The sequence below is a fragment of the Arvicola amphibius genome, chromosome 9, assembly GCF_903992535.2.
Source record: "Arvicola amphibius chromosome 9, mArvAmp1.2, whole genome shotgun sequence".
Taxonomy (NCBI): Eukaryota; Metazoa; Chordata; class Mammalia; order Rodentia; family Cricetidae; genus Arvicola; species Arvicola amphibius.
The window spans coordinates 41,352,780-41,372,309 of NC_052055.2; the positions used below are offsets into that span (position 1 = coordinate 41,352,780).

General features: G+C 51.7%; 1 protein-coding gene across 1 annotated transcript in view; it reads right to left on the reverse strand.

Annotated features, from left to right (window-relative positions):
- Nucleotides 1-8,335: 8,335 nt before the first annotated feature.
- Nfam1 (NFAT activating protein with ITAM motif 1) overlaps nucleotides 8,336-19,530 on the reverse strand; it is a 31,872-nt gene continuing 20,677 nt past the window's right edge. Inside the window, exons 4-6 of the mRNA XM_038342744.1 lie at nucleotides 18,590-18,688; nucleotides 11,905-11,991; nucleotides 8,336-10,257 (exon numbers count right to left, since the gene is read on the reverse strand). Coding sequence (XP_038198672.1) covers nucleotides 10,198-10,257; nucleotides 11,905-11,991; nucleotides 18,590-18,688 — 246 coding nt within the window. The 3' untranslated portion in view covers nucleotides 8,336-10,197. The remainder of the gene's footprint in view (nucleotides 10,258-11,904; nucleotides 11,992-18,589; nucleotides 18,689-19,530) is intronic.

The window sequence follows — 19,530 nt, forward strand, 5'->3', positions numbered from 1 at the left end:
AGCTTGGGCATAGTGCCTGTGTGCCAAGGGGAAGCCACAGAATGATCAAACCCTGGGCAAAGTGACTTGAGCCTGGGTGCTGCTGACCTTTGGTGGGGAAGTCCTCGGAGAAACCCTAAAAGGTCTTTTTGATCGAGGAGTGGTTTCTGAGAAGAGGCCGGGAAAGGGCTTCCCTGACAAAGGAGTGTAGGCGCTGCTCCTGGAGTTGGATCGTGGTGGGTTAATGGACCAGAAAACTGCTCCGGGGGAGCCTGTTTCCTGTACAGTGTGAAGCCAGAGTCGGAAAGGCTGGGTTGGTGACTGATGAATGAGTTCTTGTGTCTGTGACTCCACATGGCCTTCTTATAAGGACACCAAGTTGTTGAATTTAGGGCCCACCCTAACCCAGTGTAACCTCATCTTACTTAGGCCAATTATATCTACGAAGACCTGATTTCCAAACCAGGAGCATTTTCTATCTTTCAACCCACCAGGGTTCTTTGGATCTGTGAACAGCAAGAGCGGACGCTGCAAGGCTGCAGGGAACAGATGCCCTTCCCAGCTGCCCACTGCTCTCTCTTGAGTTTACCTTCAGCTCATTTCTGATCCTGGCACCCAGAGCCCAGAAGAGAGGCAGTTTTCCAAATACCAGGACTTCTCAGACCTTCCAACCAGTGTGTGCAGTGTGTGTGCGCAGTGTGGGGCTTTGAGAAGCACACCCCCCCACTGGCCCATCCTTCTACCACCACTATCACCCCCCCCCCCGCCACCTCCCTACCCCCACCCCAACTGAAGATGGACAAGGACAATTAAAGCCATTTCACAAGCAGCTGGTGATTAATCGCCAAGTTAATTAAAGAGGCAGTAATTGCACTCCCGTTTCAGAGGTGGGAATGATGTCTTGGGCAGGGATGGGTGGTCAGCTTAGGTCTGTCTCCCTGAGAAGGTGGAGCCAGCAAGGCAGGAAGGAAAACAAGTGGGTATGTTTTTGAAGTGGATGCCTCCACCATAGCCGAAATGTTTATTTGACACAGTCGGGCGGTGAGTCTTAATGTTTATGCTTGTCTCTGTACATTTCCACATCTTTGAAATATTTCATTAACGACGAGCGGGGAACTCACCGAGGGGAAGGCTGCGTATTTCTAAACTCTAGTTCCAGATTTATAAATGACCTCAAATGCCGGTGTGCCTCAATTTACACAATGGAGCGGCCCTTAAAATTATGTGCAAATCGAATCCCGTTTGCCCACCCAGTACATCTTAAGGCTGCTGATGCTCTGTCTTCATTTCTGATTGATTTTCCCTGGCAGAGGCACCAAATTCGTTGCTTTAAGTGTCAGGCTCTCCCTGTCAAGTAGTTAATGACCTATAAAGCACTTAAACCGCACTGGAAGAGATGCTATTTGGAGGCACCCCGCTGTGTCCCCTCTCCTATTGTCAGTAATCACCTCTCATTTATTTGCTCTTATTGGTTTGGAATTTGCTCTCAGGTTTCCCTAAAGCCCAGGCCCTCCAGGGAAGGTCGAACTCTTCAGGAACTCAGATGGGTGCTGGGGTTGGCATCCAGTGGGCTGCTTCCATGGGGGTGCCTTCCTTCCTTGAGTGCCTTTGGCTTGGGGGAACTTGGGTGTGGAACTGTCCCTTGTCATGTCTCTGTTTCCTTCTCTCTGATGTTCCAGAGATGGTGCCTGTCTGGAAGCAACTGGTGAGGGAGGGAGAAAGAGAAGAGGCTCAGGGTGAGAGTGAGCAGAGACAGGGGCAGAGAAGGGCTCCAAAGCCAGAGCCAGTAGGAACATCCCTAGGTCACAGAACCAGGCAAGCCACCGTTGTGGGGTGAGAACAGCTGATGAGCTTCAACAGGAAGGGAAAGCACATTTGCATTCTGCGGCTGTTGTGACCAATTACCACAAATGTGACTTAAAGCAACACATGTTCTTTTATGGTTTGGGGATAAAATCTAAAGCATCACTAATGCAAAGAAACCAAGTGGTGCCCACAGCCCTACTACTCTCTCTTGAGTGTTAAGGGAACCCATTTCAGGCCCCTTTTACCTCTGAATCACCCTCCCTGGCTATGGCCTCTCCCTCCACCCTCAGACCCAGCATGGAGCCTCTGTCTGCAGCATAATCAGTCCATGTACCTTTTTCATAAAGATAGTTGTGACTCTCAAAATCCAGGGTTGTCACTGCATCTCAAGAGATTTAATCCCATCTGCTATGTAAGGAACAACACAGGCTCCCAAGACTGGGAGGGGGACATCGTGGGAGGACACAGAAGGTCACTCAGCAAAGTGGTCAATGACATGGATTCTGAAGCCATGCTGGGGCTTCAGTTGCAACACCCACTGGTTAAGCTGCCTTGGGTAAGTTGTTTTATCTCTCAGTTTCCTCACCCACAAAATGGGATCAGTGCTTGTTGTCTGATGACAAAATTAACCATGAGGTAGAAGGAACTTCCTACCAGAGTAGAGGCTGAGAGAGGTCCTTCTGAGGAAGGATAGAAGAGGGGGTGAGGCGGGGCAGGCTGGAATGAAGAGGGGTAGCATCAGCTTCAGGGGAGGAGTGTGCACTCACCTTGCATGCACGTATAAATTCTGTCCCAGGGGTGATGGACAGGAGACACAGACTGGGTCTAAACAGGCTTGGATTCAAGTCATTGCGCTGAAGTCTTATTCACTTACCATAAGCTTCAACTTAATGATGCAACTCAGTGGTCTTCAGCACACTACACGGGCTGTATAACTACTACTGCTGGGTGATTCTAGAACATCCTCATGACTCTATAAAGAGATCCCATACTCACCAGGCATCCCCTAAAGCAGGGGAGTATAGAAGGGAACACCCTAAAGGTCTCTATGGATTTAAACATAGAAGGAAGACAGGACAGCCTGAACGCTGCAGTGTGGGATAGTGACTTAGCCTTTGGGCTAGACCATCCTGCGGAGGACAATTCCCTCCCTGCTCCAACCCCAGCTTCTTCACTTTGTCACGTGAGACAAAGATAATCTACCGGCAGCAGACACACAGGACTAAGGCAAGGCTTGGGATCACACTATATAGCCACAGTAAACTTTTAGGTTTTTGTTTTTTAATCTTGAAACAGGCTCTCATGCACCTAGCTTAGCTTTGAACTCAGTGTGTAGCTTCGACTTCTGATTCTCCTGCCTCTAGCTCCCACATGCTGGCATTATGGTCATGTTCCACCACGCCTGGTTTATGCAGTGCTGGGGATCAAACCCAGGACTTTGTACATTCTAGGCAAGCACTTTACCAATGCAGCCACATTCCAGGACCACGTCTACCACTTTTCTTTCTGGATCTGGTGCTCTGGCTCTGGAGCAAGTCCGTGTCTATAGGGTTCAGCTGGTCCTCAGAGAAGCCAGCAGCCCTCCTGGCTCTTCCACCGGTACACGATGACTGCCCAGAGAGGCAGCTGACCGAGGGGCTTCTGCAGGAGGGTGGTGGGGCATGGCTGGATCCTGCTCTGTACCTCCCACACGGACTCAGCCACTCTAGGATGAACAAAGGGATTCCAGAGGGGTTTTTCCCCAGTCTCCCCACCCTCTGACCCCTGGTTTGACTCAGGATGACTGACAGCTTGGGGAATCCTATGCCCTTTCTGCCAAGAGTGCCTGACCTCACCTGCAGGCAGGAAGAGAGGCCATTCAGTGAAATGAGAGCGTGGTCAGGACGTTGCTGAGCCGGCTAAGGCTGCCCCTGGCAGTGACAGGGGCTTCTGGGAGCAATTAGCAGAGCTGCACTTACAGGCCTCATGGCTTCTGATTTGGTCTGCCAGCTCATATCACCAAAGCATCTTGTCAGCTGCTGGCCTGTCCCCCATGGTGGCTGGACCTAAAGCTACCAGGCAGGTGGTACGACCTCCAGAACCCCTGTATATTTATTGTGGGGGCTCTTCTGGTGGTGTAGATGCCCCAACATGCCCATCTCAATTCTCTTATATATAAAATGGGTTACATTTCAAGCATTCAAATTCCCACTTCCCGGAAACTGGAACAGAGAGAAAAAACAACAACAACAACAACAACAACATTCTCCCTCTTCAGCAAGAACAGGCACTGAGAGGCAAGCGTAGGGAAGAATTCATTTATTCTTTAAACAAATGACTCTTGAGCCCTGAGTATAAGTCAGGGTCCAGACAAAGAGACACAAACAAGGTTTTTCTGTGCTGGGAAGCTTAGGGCCTCCTCGGGGGAGACAGGGGTATGTGTGAACTGATTTAATATGAGGTGATGAAGAACAAATAAAACCACCTGGTGGGGGGAGGGGCTTAGGGAAGCTTCATGGGAAAAGGGTATCCAAGCATCCTCTTCAAGCAAGAATGGGATGAGGGGCCTTGGCAGAGGGTGGAGGGAGACACCAAAGCGCCGACTGGAGCATATTTGAGCAGCAGCCACAGGTCAGACTTGAAGAGACTTTAGGTCAATGACAGCTGATCTGTTGGGACCAATTTTTTTTTTTTTTTCTGGCAGGGTTGTATATAAGCTAGGCAGGCCTTGAAATCAGTACATAGTAAAAGACCTTGAGTTTCTTTAAAATTTTTGAAATCATATTCAATGTGTGTGTGCCTGAACACGGGCATGTGTGAGAATGCCCCCAACACGCGTATGGAGGTCAGAGAACAGTTGTGAGGGGTTATTTCTCTCCTTCCATGATGTGGGTCTCAGGATGGAAATTCACGTCATCAGCCTCGGCCGAAAGCCTCTTTACTCCCTGAGCCTCCTCATTGGCTCAATTCCTGAGTGCTGGGATGCCAGGTATGTGTCGTCATGGTACCAGGAATCAAACCCAGAGCTTTGTACATCCTAGACATGCGCTCTTCCAAACGAGCTCTCTCCCAGCCCGGGACCACCTGTTCTTACCCTGTTCCCAGCAGAGAGACTGGAACAGATTTGGATCTGACAGATGTTGAAAGACAGACGGGTGAGCAGAGGCCTGCCCCATTCTTGCACATAGCAGAGGCCATTGTGACGTTGTGAGTCACCTTTGGCCATGTCGATGCCCGTTTCTCCCAGGATCATTTGTGGAAAAGGCAACCCTAATGCACTGAATGAACTTGTCCCCTTTGTTACAATGAATTTGGCCATGAAGATGACTTGGTTCATGCAGACGATGAGCTTAACGTGGCCAGATTTGAGCTGTGGAAATAGTGACTTGGTGCAGAATCAGGGAAGGTCTAAAGAAGAGGTTAAAGAGACAGAGGAAAGAAGACAGTGATCTGAGGAGAAAGCAGTCCCCAGATTATCTAAGGCCCATGGCAGAGTGGCTGTGTTCTCATCTAAGGCAAGGAGGTTAGCCAGAATTTTGTCCATAGAGCCTGAGGACTGGGACAGGCCAGAGAGCAAAAGACAAGGGCAAGACTGTGGGGCCCCCAAAGGCCCACAGAGTGGTAAAAGAAAACCCACTGCAGACATAGCCACTTGCAAAGGAAGTTTTCAGTCAATGAGAGAGGGCTGTAAAGGCAGAGCGGTGCCAATTACAGCAGCATTATCCCGGATTAGGAAGCTCCTGAGAGGCCGTTCATGCTTCCAGACATGCTGTGCCTGGGAATTTCTAGGGGACACCTGGGATCCCAATGTCCAAGCTATCAGATACAGGCTGCTAGACAAATATAACTCGGGACCTGCAGTGACCTGCCTCTATGTCACCAAGGATGTAGTTCACCAGGAGGTAGGAGTAGCCCTGCTCCCCACAACACATAGAGCAGGAAGGAGGAAGGGAGGGAGAGAATTTAGATATGGACCATCTCTGCAGGGGCTTTCAGTGGTCTTCCCCAGCATCAGGTCCCTTGATAGCTCTTTCTATTCCATCCCTACCCATGACATCACTCCTTAGCCTGACCCATGGAGACATGCTCTCATTTGGAGCCAGCCCAGAGTTGCCCAATCTCTTTTGGGCTTATCCTACCAGCGTCTCTCAACGCTAGTTTCTGCTTTGGTAAACCAGAGAGATCAGACATTCCACCCCAGCCCACCCCACACCCCACTTACAGGTCTGTTTTCAGAATGGGGTGTTGTCGATAAAAAGTCCGAAGACAAAAATACCAGTACAACCTCCATGCCTGAGAGTGCCTGTTGAAAGAAGAACCCTTCTCACTGGGAGCCCCAGGGGTCTCTTTCCATCATTTCCCACAGAGAAGGTTCAGCAAGTGCAGGCCAGGTGGTGGATTGGAGGACGTTCCCTTAAATACCTTACACAGAGGTTGAAAAATCGGAAACAGCTGAAGAGGCCATTGATAGGGGCCTGATTAAATTAGGGCCATCCGTCCTGTGAGTCCTCTGCTGTAATTAGAGTCTGGCAGCATCCACATGCCGTCTTGGGCAGATCCCCACGTGGGGCTTTGTGAGCAAAGCCAATGCAAACACCTACAGAACGACTGCACGAGCTCTTCAGAGCTCTCCCACGAACGCCCTGCACTTCATCCATCCAAATACACGGCTGTGATTAACCAGAGAGAAAGGCCTTCCCAATAGCCTGGTTGTAATCTCTAGGGAGGGGCTTCAGATGGCAGCAGGGAGGTGGCGGGTGCATCAGAGCAAATTTCACCTTACTGGAGTTTGAATGTTTTACCACACTCTGTGTCTGCGGCACCTGCTTGTATTCACAGCGAAAATTCAATGCCAAGTGCAGAAAGCAGCACTTAGCCAGCGCTCAATCAAGGCTCGGGGGCCATAATTATAACCACAGTGCAAGGAGGAGCCGGCAAGGTTCACAGAGTCTCACGTCGACATCTCCAGTGCTGTAGTCTCTGTTCAGGGCTGAAGCCCCTCCAGTGGGCAAATGACATCCCCAGGCATTTAGGAGGGACAGATTGACGCCACTCAGCTTGGCTGGGCCGAGGCAATGGCCCACCTCTCCCGGAAGAGCTGTGTGCCAAGAAAACTATTGAACTACATAAAAATCCATCCCTGAAGTCCCAGAGGCATCCTTAGGCTAGAACATGGCCTTTAAATTAGATGGAGGAGGGGGAAAAAGGAGGCAGGTTTTGCCTGTAACTTGATTTCAGGTTAGTGAGAGCTAGGGGCCAAAGAACTAACGATGCCCCCAGTAGCGCCCACCCACTAAAGTCCTGTGATAGTGGCTGTGAGGGACACTCTAGCCCCACTAAGCATCACTGATAACAAGCACATATTCCCATGGAAACTGCTGCACAGAATCCTCTGGAAAATTTTTTTCTGGGGGTGGGGGCACAGCTCCTGTACCTAGTTCCTGGGTTTGGTTTCTCGAGATGCTTTTCTTTTGCAAAGGTTGGCAAGCTGGAGTCAACCGAGGGGTCAGGCGGGGGCTGACAATTTACAGCGGTTTACAACTCTTGGGAGAAGCTGAAAGTGGGAAGCTGTAGGGGGTCCCTTGAAGTGATCCTGATGTCCTAAGGCTCTGAAGAAGCTACCAGGTGAGAAGACCTCAGAGAGTCAGCAGCCTAGGCCAGAAGAGTGCGTGGAAATCCCTCCAGGCAGGGGCAAGGACTAGCTCCACCAATGAGATGGTCACATCAGCCTTCTTTGAAGAGCCCAGGCTCCTCTTTACCTTCCCCATTCAGCCATCCTTTCTCAAGTACCTCCCAGCTGTGCCCCTTCTGGGGGTGCTGCTAGACCCAGGAACCACCTCCCCTCTGCCTTACTCCCTGTTCTACCCATCTCCTATCCCCTGTAGCTGGAGAAGCCCTAATCTGCCTCCTGAGAAGGATGCTTCCATTTTCTGAGAAGGTATGTCTGCTCACTATCATTGCCCTAGCAGTTTGAATCAAGGAAACATACTCGGCAGGGCCTGGGGACCTCCCAGTCTGTCCACTGCACCCTGAGTGGTCTGGATTGTCACTGGAAACCCAAGCTCAGGCAGGCAGGTAGTGACTGAATGGAGTCTGAGTTGCTGCTAGGAGGTGGAGCTGGGTCCTAAGGGAGGTCTTGTGCCTCTCCTCTCCCTTCCCATTCAAGGCCTGTCTCCAAGGGGTTCATAGTCAAGAGGGGTTCTCCTCCTCCTTCCTCACTGCCATCTGCATCCTTCATCCTTGCACCAGCTCCTCTCTCCAGGCCCTTAGGCTTGGGTGGGTGCTCAGCCTTCTTTGTTGACTACTGGGAGACACAAAATACTCTTCCCTAACTCTCCCTAGTATGGAAACCCCTTATTAGGTCCCACCCTGAACCCTAAACCTTCCTTTTCTTCCTCCTCCTCTTTTCCTTCTCCTTCCCTTCCCAGACTCGATTCTTGACCGACAAAGCCCTTGGTAAGCCCTGCCCCCCCAACCTTGTGCCCGTTTTTGCCACAACCAGACCTCAGCCATCACATCACTCTGGCAATGCCTGTGTTCCCAGGAGGAGCAATGGGTCAGTCTTCCACCATTCCTAGGCCACAGTAAGGAGCCGAGACTTTATTGTAAGCGAAGTAGAAGCCACAGAAGGCTTTTCACAGGCAAGGGACAAAAACAAAGTAGGTTTTGCCAGGTCCCCTCAGCTTCTTTATAGGGAAGAGGGGGGTGGGGACATTAGGGACTTCTGGGAGGCCTGGGTGCTGGGTTCTGAGCCAGGGCACCATGTGAATTCATACCAGGCTTCCTCACTTTCCTAGACAGGGCAGGGGAAACCTGAGTCCCAGTCAGAGAGTCCAGAGACTGGCCACAGAGCTGAGGAAGCGGGGGAAGTAGCAGCCAGGTGTTTGCTGACTGCAGTTCCCACCCCAGCACTGACCTTCCTCTCAGGCTGCTGGAGTCAGGAGCCTGGGGACAGCTCTGTGCCACACACTTTCCCTCCTTCACAGACCAGGAACTCATTAAGCCAGCCTCAGGAGCACAGGCCTTCACTTAGCCCAGTCCATGAAGAGCTTTGTTTGTTGGATGTTCACAGAGTAGGGACTCGATAGAACCAGGCTTGTAGGTTGCTGGCCACTGGGCCCAGAAAAGCCTGGTGCCACTATCCAGGGGCACAGTGGGCTTCCAGAGATCAGCCTGTGTCTTCCGCTCTAGCCTTTCTCTTCCTTCAAGGAGGGTCTCACTTGCAGAACAGAAGGTGCTGCCTGAGGGGAAATGGTTCCGTACTGCTGGGTCCAGGCTAGGTGCCTGAACACTGACACCTCCGCGTTCCCTGGGTGCACACAGGCTTTGGAATGAGAACATTCCAGGCACTTTTGAAGTAGCCTGGAAAGCAGGGGAAGTGGATTGGCTTGTCTGTTTCATAGATAAACTGAGTCTGGGAAAGGCAAAGGAGGGAAGAAGGGTGAGAAAGGATCCCTGCAGCCCGGGACACAGAGACCTTCAGTTCCTGTCTTCCAAGGAGATGGTTCCCCTATTGCAGAGCTGCTTGGAGGATGAAATGAGGGGTTCCTTGAATGAGTTTCTGGTTGGGGAGGGGCAGAAAGGCTGAAGGTCACTTTTGTCCATCCTGGCTTGAACTTCAGCACAGAGACCCACCCACCCACACAGAGGTAGCATTGAGACAGCTAGGCTGGTCTCCATCTGAAATTGGGGCAGGATGGACCAAAAGCAAATAATTAAAGAGGAAAATAGGATGGGGCTGCTGGTAGTGGGGTCAGAAGAGGCCACAAGGAAGGGATTTGGGGGAGCTGGGTTTTAGGGTAGAGTAAGGAAGAGGCCTGGAGAGCCAAGGGCTGTAGGCACAGTGAGGTGAGTGCCCACACAGGCTGGTGGGAAATCAGCTAGGGGTTCTTGTTTGGGGAAAGGAGCTCCTGTATAATCAGTCCTCCACACTGACCCTAAGCAAACCAGACTTCCCTTTCTCCCCAGTACATATGGAACCTCCCTGCTCCGGGCCCTGGTTCACCACCACTTGCCATATCCTAAGCCTCCATATCCGGCCCTGGACCCAGCCAGCTTTTGTGCAGTTCTTCGCTGCCCACTCTATGGGCCCAGATGGGAGACCCGTGTTAAGAGAGCCATGTGCACAGCTCTGTAGGGGATGGCAGTAAAGGATGAAGAGGGAAAGAGGTGGTAGTCAAAAGAGCCCGGGGGGACCAGGGGAAGAATGGCTCTCTAGATGGTGGAGAAGGCTGGGCGAAAGCCCAGAGATGTGAACAACAGGCTGGCAGGAAGGATGGGAGAGTGGGTCAGGCCACGGCAGGGAGAGGCCAGACTGTGCAGGTGATGGCATGGTCTACGGGCCCTGCTCCTGGCCCAGATTGTGTCCTCGGACAAGAGAAGCGGCTCGGGGTCCCTAATCCAAGAGAAGGCTCAGGGTTTGTGGAACGTCTCCTAGAGATTTTCATAGACGAGGTTAAATTCATTGTCTTCCTCAAATCTATTCTGTTTCTCCTAGGAGAGAAAAGAGGGGGAAAGAAGGAGCGGGGAGAAAGGAGAGAGAGAAATATTAGGTAGAAAAAGAACAAATTTGAGCCAGTGTTTAGTCATTTATTGCATTGATCTCACTGTGTAGCCCAGGCTGGCCTTGAGTTCACTGCAATCTTTCTGCTCAGCCTCCAGAATGCTGCAGTAATAGGCATGAGCCACCTCGCCTGGCTATTAATTTGTACCAACCAATTTATTTTTGGTTGGGGACAGACAGATAGCTTACTGAGTCACTTCGATAGGAAACATGACCTCTGTCCCCAAGCCCACCTCTTCTGCCATGCCTCTCCATAGCTGCCCTCCACCCTCTAACCCCAGCAGGCTCCCAGGGCCAGTTTCTGGCTTCTCCCTATGATCTTCCTTTGGTCTGGGATGCGATCTCTTCCACATAGACACCCAGCCCTCAACTATCAGAATTCACCGGCAGGTGCATCTCAAGAGGACTAGGGAGTCCTCCCTGTTCCTCACACTGGTCTGGCCTCACCACAGAACCTGTCCTCCACACAGGGCTACTGATTTCTCTGCATGCCTTTGGGGTTGGTAGTTTATTCCCGCAGTGTACATTTCTAGAAGGTAAGTGTACCTCACTTTCCTACCTAGCACCCCAGGAGCCTGACCTTGTATAGCTACTGACTGAGATCTTTACAGTGGTCTGGGGTGGGAGACCCTGCTTCCAGTTAGAACCTAATTCAGGGTTTTGAAAATTAGAGATTCAACAAATAATTCCAGCTTGAAGTGAGGGGGCCAAGTACCAGTTCCTGCACTCCTTGAGGCTTCTCCACCGTGTTTTGAGACCACCCACCTTGCAGGCTTCCCACACTTTGTAGAGTTCAAAGCTCTGAGGCTCAGTTACTCTTTTGAATTCTGGCAAAGCTGGCAGCTCAGGTCAGTATTACTCATCCACTTTAGAGATGAGCAAACTGAGGGTTTTTTTTTTTGAGTCAGGGTTTCTCTGTAGCATTTGGAGCCTGTCTTGAATTAGCTCTTGTAGACCAGGCTGGCCTTGAACTCACAAAGATCCGTCTACATCTGCCTCTGGGACTAAAGGCGTGTGCAGCCGCTGCCACCGCTGCTGCTGCCACCACCACCCCGCTGAGCACACTGAGGTTTAAGAGAGAACGCGCGACAAAATAGTGAGCCCAAGGCCCGGTTACAATAACAGCTAGAGCTGGCACCAGTGCTTATCCAACTCAGACTGTAACCGGTACATGCCTGGGGCCATCTGGATGCCTTATGCTCTCATTTGACTGGCCAGTGTAGACACTGCACAGAGCTCACCAGTGGTGGTTATGATCTCCACACTGTGTGAGTTCACGCTGGATCCTGGGTCGCCCTCTCAACACCGTGAGCTGTTCTCAAAGAAAGCCTGGGAGGTGAGGATTATCCTGGCTCCTCTGAATACGGACCAGGAGATTCAAGCTCCTCCAAGGCTGCAGGGCTGCTGAGGGACCAACTGAGTTCAAAGCTGCCAGACCTCCCAACCACTAGGCCAGCTTGTGGGGATGGCACAGTCAACTGTGAGTGGCCCAGTTCTGGGGTCTATTAAATTCCCATGGCATAGATGAGGGAGGGGTGAGAAGGAAGCAGGTTCTGTGTCCCCAGGCCCGGGCATACCTTGGAGGGAGGACTTTGGCTGGAGACAGGGCTGCCAGTCTCTCCTTCAAGGCAGGCATAGACTTCTGTCTCTCGGCGCTGTAGACCCTGCAGGAAAGAGGGCACCAGTGTCAGCAGCAGGTGACATAGAAGGACCAGGTTCCTGCCTGTTATTAACCAGATGTGCTGTGGAAGCCCAGGGAAGGGCAGAATCCCTGGGCTGTCCCCATTAAAACTGGCAGTCTCTGAGCCACCTGAGTCCTTGCCCTGACTGTACAGGGCCAACTCTGTCTATAACACACCGCTTCCCTCAAGGACTACCAGCAAAGCCCAGCATGGGACTCAGTCCAGACTCCCCCTGGCTGGCAAAAGGATACACTGTTGCCCACCATCCCTGACAGTCCTCGGGTGCCTGAGGCCCCAGCAGCAGTAGGAAGCACCCTACATGACACCTAGGGCCCCTGCTGACTTCTGCCCTCACACCCTAGTTCAGGGACTGTCCATGACAGAATCCCATGTGCTCATCCACCTTCTAGGTCTCCTCTTACTCACTACCCATCTGGGGCTCCCAGACGACCCAGGCAAGCAGTGGGAGCTCACTCCTCGTTCATCGGTCCTGTGCCTTGCTGGAAGATTCCAGAGTCTAACTCCAGAGCCCAGTGCACGCTGCTCTCTCCCCAGCCTATATTTCCCTTTGGTCCCCTCAAGTCACCCTACTCTGGCCATGTAGGGCTAGAATCATTCCCTAAATATGCACCCTTGGAAACACATGCTCCCTTTCTCCCCTCTGACCACAGCCCTGCAATCTGTGACTTCTCCAGTGAACTTCCCTGGGGCTGAGAAGCTGGGACCCAGCCTCTGTGGCTCGCTTGGATGTGGTTCAAATCCAAGGTATATCCACAGCCTTCAGCAGACTGGGAATCTCTTGGGGACAGGGACCCTGCCTGGCTTGTCTGTGGGCTCCGGACTCTATAGCTGGTCTCAGCGCAGTGACAGTGCCACCAGGTGAGGATTGGTGAGGGAACTTCTCCCTTACTAGGTGTGTGGGGCCAGTCACTCCTGAGGGTCTTTAGCAGCCAGGCCACAGATTCCAAGACGGTGAGAAGACCCTGGCTTTGAAGTCAGACAAGACCAGGTTCAATTCTTGGCTCTGATACCTGCTGTCACAGGCAGCCGCTTTGCTGCTCTGTGCCTCAGTTTCCTCAACTACAAAATGGAAATTATCATATCTGTCTTAATAGGCCCAACACATGAATAAATATGAGGCTGCATATTTATATAAAGAGCCTTGCACAGAGTTAGGCAAACAGTAGGTGCTTAATATGCAGTTGTTCAAAGATCGCCCAGGAAGGCACCACCCCAGCTGCGGTGTTTCAGAGCTCTAGAACACAGCTTGCAAAAGCCCAAGCAAGAGGCAGAACCCCTCCCTTCCCCAGTGTACTTGTCACATGGATGCCGGCTTGTTGCCAAGGAGGCGGTTTCCCTGGCAACAGTCAAGCAGGGGTTGGTGAGGCAGGCTGGGGAGACAGGTGGTGCTCAGAGGCAGGAGGAGGGTGGGGAGGTGGGAGGAGAGAAGGGAAGAAAGCGCCCAGAGGTAGCCAGGCATGAAAACCCCTGTAATAAACCATTTGGCGCTTGGAAGACCCTAACTTCAAGGGCATCAGACACAGACAGGGATGGCAAGCCGTCCTGAGGACTGCTCATAGTGTCTCTCAGCTAGACAGGGGAGGGGCTTGGGAGAGGATTTTCCAGCCTGCCTCATCTCCAAGGCCCATTCTGAGCCCTGTGGGCCTCTGTGCCTGACCAGAGAACTGACCTCTGCCCAGTGCACAGGGTAGAACATGTTGCCCAGACACACTATGACCCCTCAGGCCTTTCTCAGACTCAAAGACCCAGGGACCACAGGTGGTTCCCTCTCTCTCACGTCTCCACTATTCTGGCCACCCTAGCAGATGCAAACCCAAAGAAGCCAGGGACCAGCAGAGTCAGGGAAGGGCACCCTGTTTCTGGTGTCTGTGCTGCATAAGGCAAGGTGGCCATCCCTCCAGTGGAGCCTTTGACAGTCCTGACCTGCTGGCTGCATTTGCATTCAGAGTTTGACCTGCTGTTCCTGGCTGTGAAATGCAGGGAGAACCTTGTCAGCAGGACACTTCCGAGCCTCTCTCGTTCAGTTCAGTTTTCTGGGCCTTTCTCAGCAACGGGCAGCAGGGCTAACAGGGAGGCTGCCTCCCTCGACTCTCTGCCAGATTGTCCAGGCTAGGCTCTGCTGGCCTCTGCTCTGCAGCGGTTACTTGTCTGACTCTCAGGTCCTACAGACCCCTTTGCCTCCTGGTGCCCAGTGGGCTGTTACAAATGTTCATTAGCCTGGTGGAAGAATCAAGGCCAGCCTTCAGGTTGGTTCAGGGCAGTGTGAAGCCAGCTATTTGGGCCTGGATCTCTGAGATTACAGTTTAGAAAGAGGCAGTACTACAGAGCACCCCAGCTCTGGGTCAGGGGTCTGGTATGATTGAAGTCGCCAATCCACTCCTGGGAAAGATTTTTCCAATACTGCATCTGAGTGTGAGAAAAGTCACTTCATGGGGCTGGAGAGATGGCTCAACACTTAAGACTGCTCTTTCAGAGGACCATGGTTCAATTCCCAGTACCCACATGGCAACTCACAACTGTCTGTAACCCCAGTTCCAGGGGACCTGGTACCCTCCCATAGACATACAGGCAGGTAAAACACCAAAGCATAGAAAAATAAATAATTTTTTTAAAAATCACTTCAAAGAGGACAAGAGGAACTGGGGGGCAGGGACACTGGGCCAGGCAGAGGCAGAGAGCAGAGGTGAGGGGAGATCTTTAAAAGCTACTGACACCCCATTTGCTATAGTTATCCCCTCTACCCTGCATCAAGTCTCGAATCTAAGCTGTCCTGGAAGGGCAGAGCAGACGTCAGGCCACAGTCCTGAGCTTGTGCAGGACGAGGTGGGGGCTTGAGGGAGACCGCAACAACCTAAGAGAGAGCAGGGCATGATGGCTGGAGAGACAGAGAGGGGAGCCAGGGGAGACTGTCGTGTAAGGACCATCTGAGGAGAAAGTAGGTACAGGAAGGACCTCTTGACGGGTAGAGTGGCAGCTTGGAGGCTGTGAACAGACTTCTAATCTTGATCTGGGGGGGAGGGGATGGCAACTTTTAAAGGATTGATGGTCTCAAAAATTGCTTCTGTAGGCATAGTCGTGTACACCTTTAACCCTAGCACTTGGGAGGCAGAGGCAAATGAATCTCTGTGAGTTCGAGACCGGCCTATTCTACATAGTGAGGTCCAGGCCAGCCAAGTGAGACTCTGTCTCAATTCCTCCACCTGCAAGATCAGGAAGGGTGTCTGGCCTGAATGACTGACAGAACAGCCAGCATTTCCTAGGGAGAGGATGTTAGAAGCACACAGTGCCTAAAGATTTGGAATTTGGCTGAGGACTGCTAATGAGACATCTCGGTGGAGTTGGGTCCAAGGCTCAGAGATGTATGAGATAAAAGCTGGGGCTGATCCAGACAGGGATGGTATTCAGAACCCTTCCCGATGAGATCACTCAGGGGTGGGGAGTGATAGTAAGAGAGGGCAGAGGTCCCAGGGCTGAACCCCACTGTCTGCACCAATGTTTGGAGATGAGGGTTTCATAGCTCCCGAGGAGGAACGAGAGGGGGCTGAAGAGGTGTGGCAGTGAATCAGGGAGGATCGAGAAAGAATGAAATGTTCTAGAATCGAGGAGGAGGGAGCTCTCAGGGAGCTGTCAGAAGCTGCTGAGTCATCAAGGGACCTGGGGACCCAGAACTGCCTGTCTGATACAGCCACGTGGAACCACAGCGACTGCCAAGGAGAGCTCTGTTGGAGGGTGGCTGCAGGGCTAGCCAGTCAGAAAGGAGCGAGGGAGGGCTAGGAGACACCATAGAGGGCCAAGCCCTTGCCACAAGTATGCGGGGCCTGAGTTCAAATCTCCAGAAGCCATACAAAACCAGGTGCAAGCCGTGTGTGCCTGTTATGCCAGCACTACTGGAGTGAGATAGGAGGCAGGGACAAGAACTCCTGGAGGCTTGCAGGCCCACTAGCCTGGAGTGTGGTGCCATGAGCACAAGCAGACCTTGTCCCAACTAAAGAAAGCAAGGACCAGTGTCCCAGGTTGCCCTCTGACTTGCTGTGCCACATTGAAATCCACACTCACATATACAGATGGTATGCACACACGTGCATACACAGATTTTCTTTTTAAATGTCAAATAAAAAAAATCAAGAAAAGGCACCCTGGGGCGTTCTGTCATCTGTAGAGAAGGGGGGGGGGCAAAAGGAGGAGACACAGTTCAAGAAGAATTTAAGAAGGAAGGTATCACAGTGTGCTGGGAGCTGCAAAGGCAATGCTGGATGACTAACCCTGCATTAATCATCGGGACCAGGACTCAGAAGGTTTAAGTAGTAGAATCAGCAAGTTCCAGACAAGTCCGAGTTAACACAGTGAGACCCTGTCTACAGCAAAACAAACACAAGGCTTCGCTTCTGTCAGGCTGGCCTGTTTAGAAACTCTAATAGGTCAGGATTCTAAACACAAGTTCAAGTGCCACGGTGCTTCGGATAAAGTCTGAGTGCTTTTCCACATGAAGGAAAGCAAAGCTGACACAGTTAAAAGGAGAAGTATGCAGACCCACCATCGCACGGGCAGACACTTAACACACCTGATAAGACAGACAAAGAAAATCAATAGGGATCAACAAGGATCTGGACCATTTTAGCAATGTGATCAGCAAATTTGCTATCACTGACACATATGGAACGCTCACGTACCATGAATGAAGTGCGGCTGCTTGCCAAGGGTGTGCAGAGCACCAGGTGAGACATAACGCCAGTTTCAGTGGCGTTCAGACTATAAAAGTCAGAATACGTGTACATACGAAAAATAGATTTAACCAGAGACAAAGACTGTTACAAAGGAGCTGGGGGAGATGACTCCGTGGTTAAGAGCACTGGCTTTTCTTTTTTTTTTTTTTCCTTTTTTTTTTTTTTTTTTTTTTTTTTTGTTTTTCGAGACAGGGTTTCTCTGCAGCTTTTTTAGAGCTTGTCCTGGAACTAGCTCTTGTAGACCAGGCTGGCCTCGAACTCACAGAGATCCGCCTGCCTCTGCCTCCCGAGTGCTGGGATTAAAGGCATGCGCCACCACCGCCCGGCTCACTGACTATTCTTCCAGAGGACCCCAGTTCAATTCCCAGCACCCACATGGCGGCTCACGGCTGTCTGTAACTTCATTTCTACAGAGTCTGATGCCCGCTTCTGGTTTCCTTGGACACCAAACACATAAGGGGTGCAGAGACATACATGTAGGCAAAAGGTTCATACATACATTAAAATCAAGGAAATCTTTTAAAAAATTCTGTGCAACTCTACGTTCTTATAGTACACTTGGACAGTGAAACTCAAGCTCAGAATTCCAGCACCCGGGTGGTGGAGGCAAGAGGATTAGGAATTCGTTAGCCTGAGCTATGGTGTAAAGACAAAAGCTGAAAATAAATGCAGTATAGGGACTGAGGCTCCTGCTTGGGAGTACAGTAGTTGCCTCTTGCCTAGCGAGTACAAGACCCTGGGTTTCATTCCCAGATGAGCTAGGAAAGGAGTGGGGAGGGAGAGGGAGGAAGAGATTGATTGGGAGAAAGAGAGATTGATTTTCACATAGCAGCTGACACTATACTCTCTCCTAGTGCTGAGCTGCTGGGAAGGAAGAGGGGATTTGGGGGAATCTGGGGCGGCATACGCTGCAGCAGCTGGTGGAAAGTCCCTGGAGAGGAGAAACTAAGGGCCCTTTGAGAACTGTCCTGTTCTGAGAGCTGTCAGTGTTGCCCCCCACGGGAACGTTCCTCGGCCTCATTGCCGCTTCCCCCACCCTCAGCAAACATAGCCTGATTCTGATCATGCTCTGGGTGGGGATTTATGGCCAGGTCTCACGTGTGCATCAACAAGGTTCTGGAGACAGGAGGAGTGGTAAACACCCTCAAAATATGTCCTTGGCTACCCAAGCGGCCAACTGTGGGGTCGGCAGAAGCACCCGGTGGCTCTGGCTGACACTGGGTGGTAAATCCTTGACTTTGTCTACACTAAGCAGACACTACTCACAGAACTGTAAGCAACACAACTCGGGGGAAGTCCCACGTCCGGGTGACCAGGCAGGCACAGTCTCCTCAAGCCCTTCCCTTGTAACTGAAAACTGTGCAGGGGGGGTGGGGGAAAGAATGCACATGACACAACAGGGTTTGTGACACATGGAGTCCCACATGGAGCCTTGCTGTGACTGAAGGGATAGATGAGGAAGGGACTGGTGGACAAGCGAAAGCCCTTGATGTGTCAAGGGTGTGGGGCGGTGCCTGGCCCTTTCCTCTTTTTGTGACGCTGGCTGTTGCTGCATCAGGGTCACTTGTGCAATAGAAATAGGAAAAAGCTTGCAAGCCGGGTTGGGGATAATTTGCTCAGCTGAAGGAACTTTCTTCTTCATCCTTGTCAACTTTTGCTCTCACTGCCTCATGTTCCAGAAGGGGACCCACACATTGCCTCTCCCTTGGCCTTTGTAGAAATCCCTAATTTGTAGAACTGCCGTGTCTATTTTATAGATAAGGAAACACTACCCTCACACAGCTAGCCAGGCCCTAGGTCAAGCCCGAGAGAGGTAGAAGGGCGTTGGAACTCACCGTGTAGATGGATTCTGCTGGAGGCTTTGTGGTTCCACCAGTGGATTTGGGACCGGGGCATGTCCTGGTAATGTGCTTGCCCAGGACTGACATCTGTTTCTGTAGGGAGAAGGAAGCCAGGGCTGTGGAGGCTGAGGAGAAGCAGCTCTCCCATCTCCCTCCCCTTACAGACCCCATCGAGGGAGGAAATTGCTGATTGCCACGGGGCCACACAAAAATTAATCACTCAACCCTTTCCACTCACCGTCTCCAGGGAGAGGTGCCTGAAGCTACAGGAAACGCAAAGACCCACGTGGGGCCATGTCACAGCAGAGTGCCTGACTCTAGGGACAAAACTGTAGGTGGGCCCCAAGTGAATGCCAGCCAGCCCCTCACCGACTGTGGCCCTGAAGGAAGACAGGTTCTCTCTAGCTTCAATGTCTTCAGCAGTAGCCCCTTAGCAAGACGATTACAAAGTTTCAAGGAGGGGCCTTAAGCGAGTGCTTGGTGCTCTCGGGGGAAACCCTCAGTCAACCACCTCATGTCGGCTGAACACCTCTGTTAGCTGGGCACTGTGAAAGGGTGGACACATTCCTGCTCTCCTGATCTTAAAGTTTGTGGGAGAGATGGGCCATACATAGTAAATTTACCACAGCAGAGCTACCAGTACGTGGAGACCAATGACTCAGGAAGGGGTTATTGGGGGAGGGGGGGGATACGAGTGTGTTCAGCAGGAACAGAGGCAAGAGCTCCAGGCAGAAGCACAGCAGGCAGGCAGGCATGTACCAAACCTGCAGGACTGAGGGTGCTCAAGGAGAGGTCAGCCTAAGGCTAACTACCCTGATGGGCAGGATGACGGGAGGGCAGTGAGGGGAGCAGAAAGCATCAAGGGCTCCAGGTAGGGTGCCTAGATCAAGCCAGCTTTGGAAGACTCCAGAAGGCTAAAACCAAATGGCAAGTGG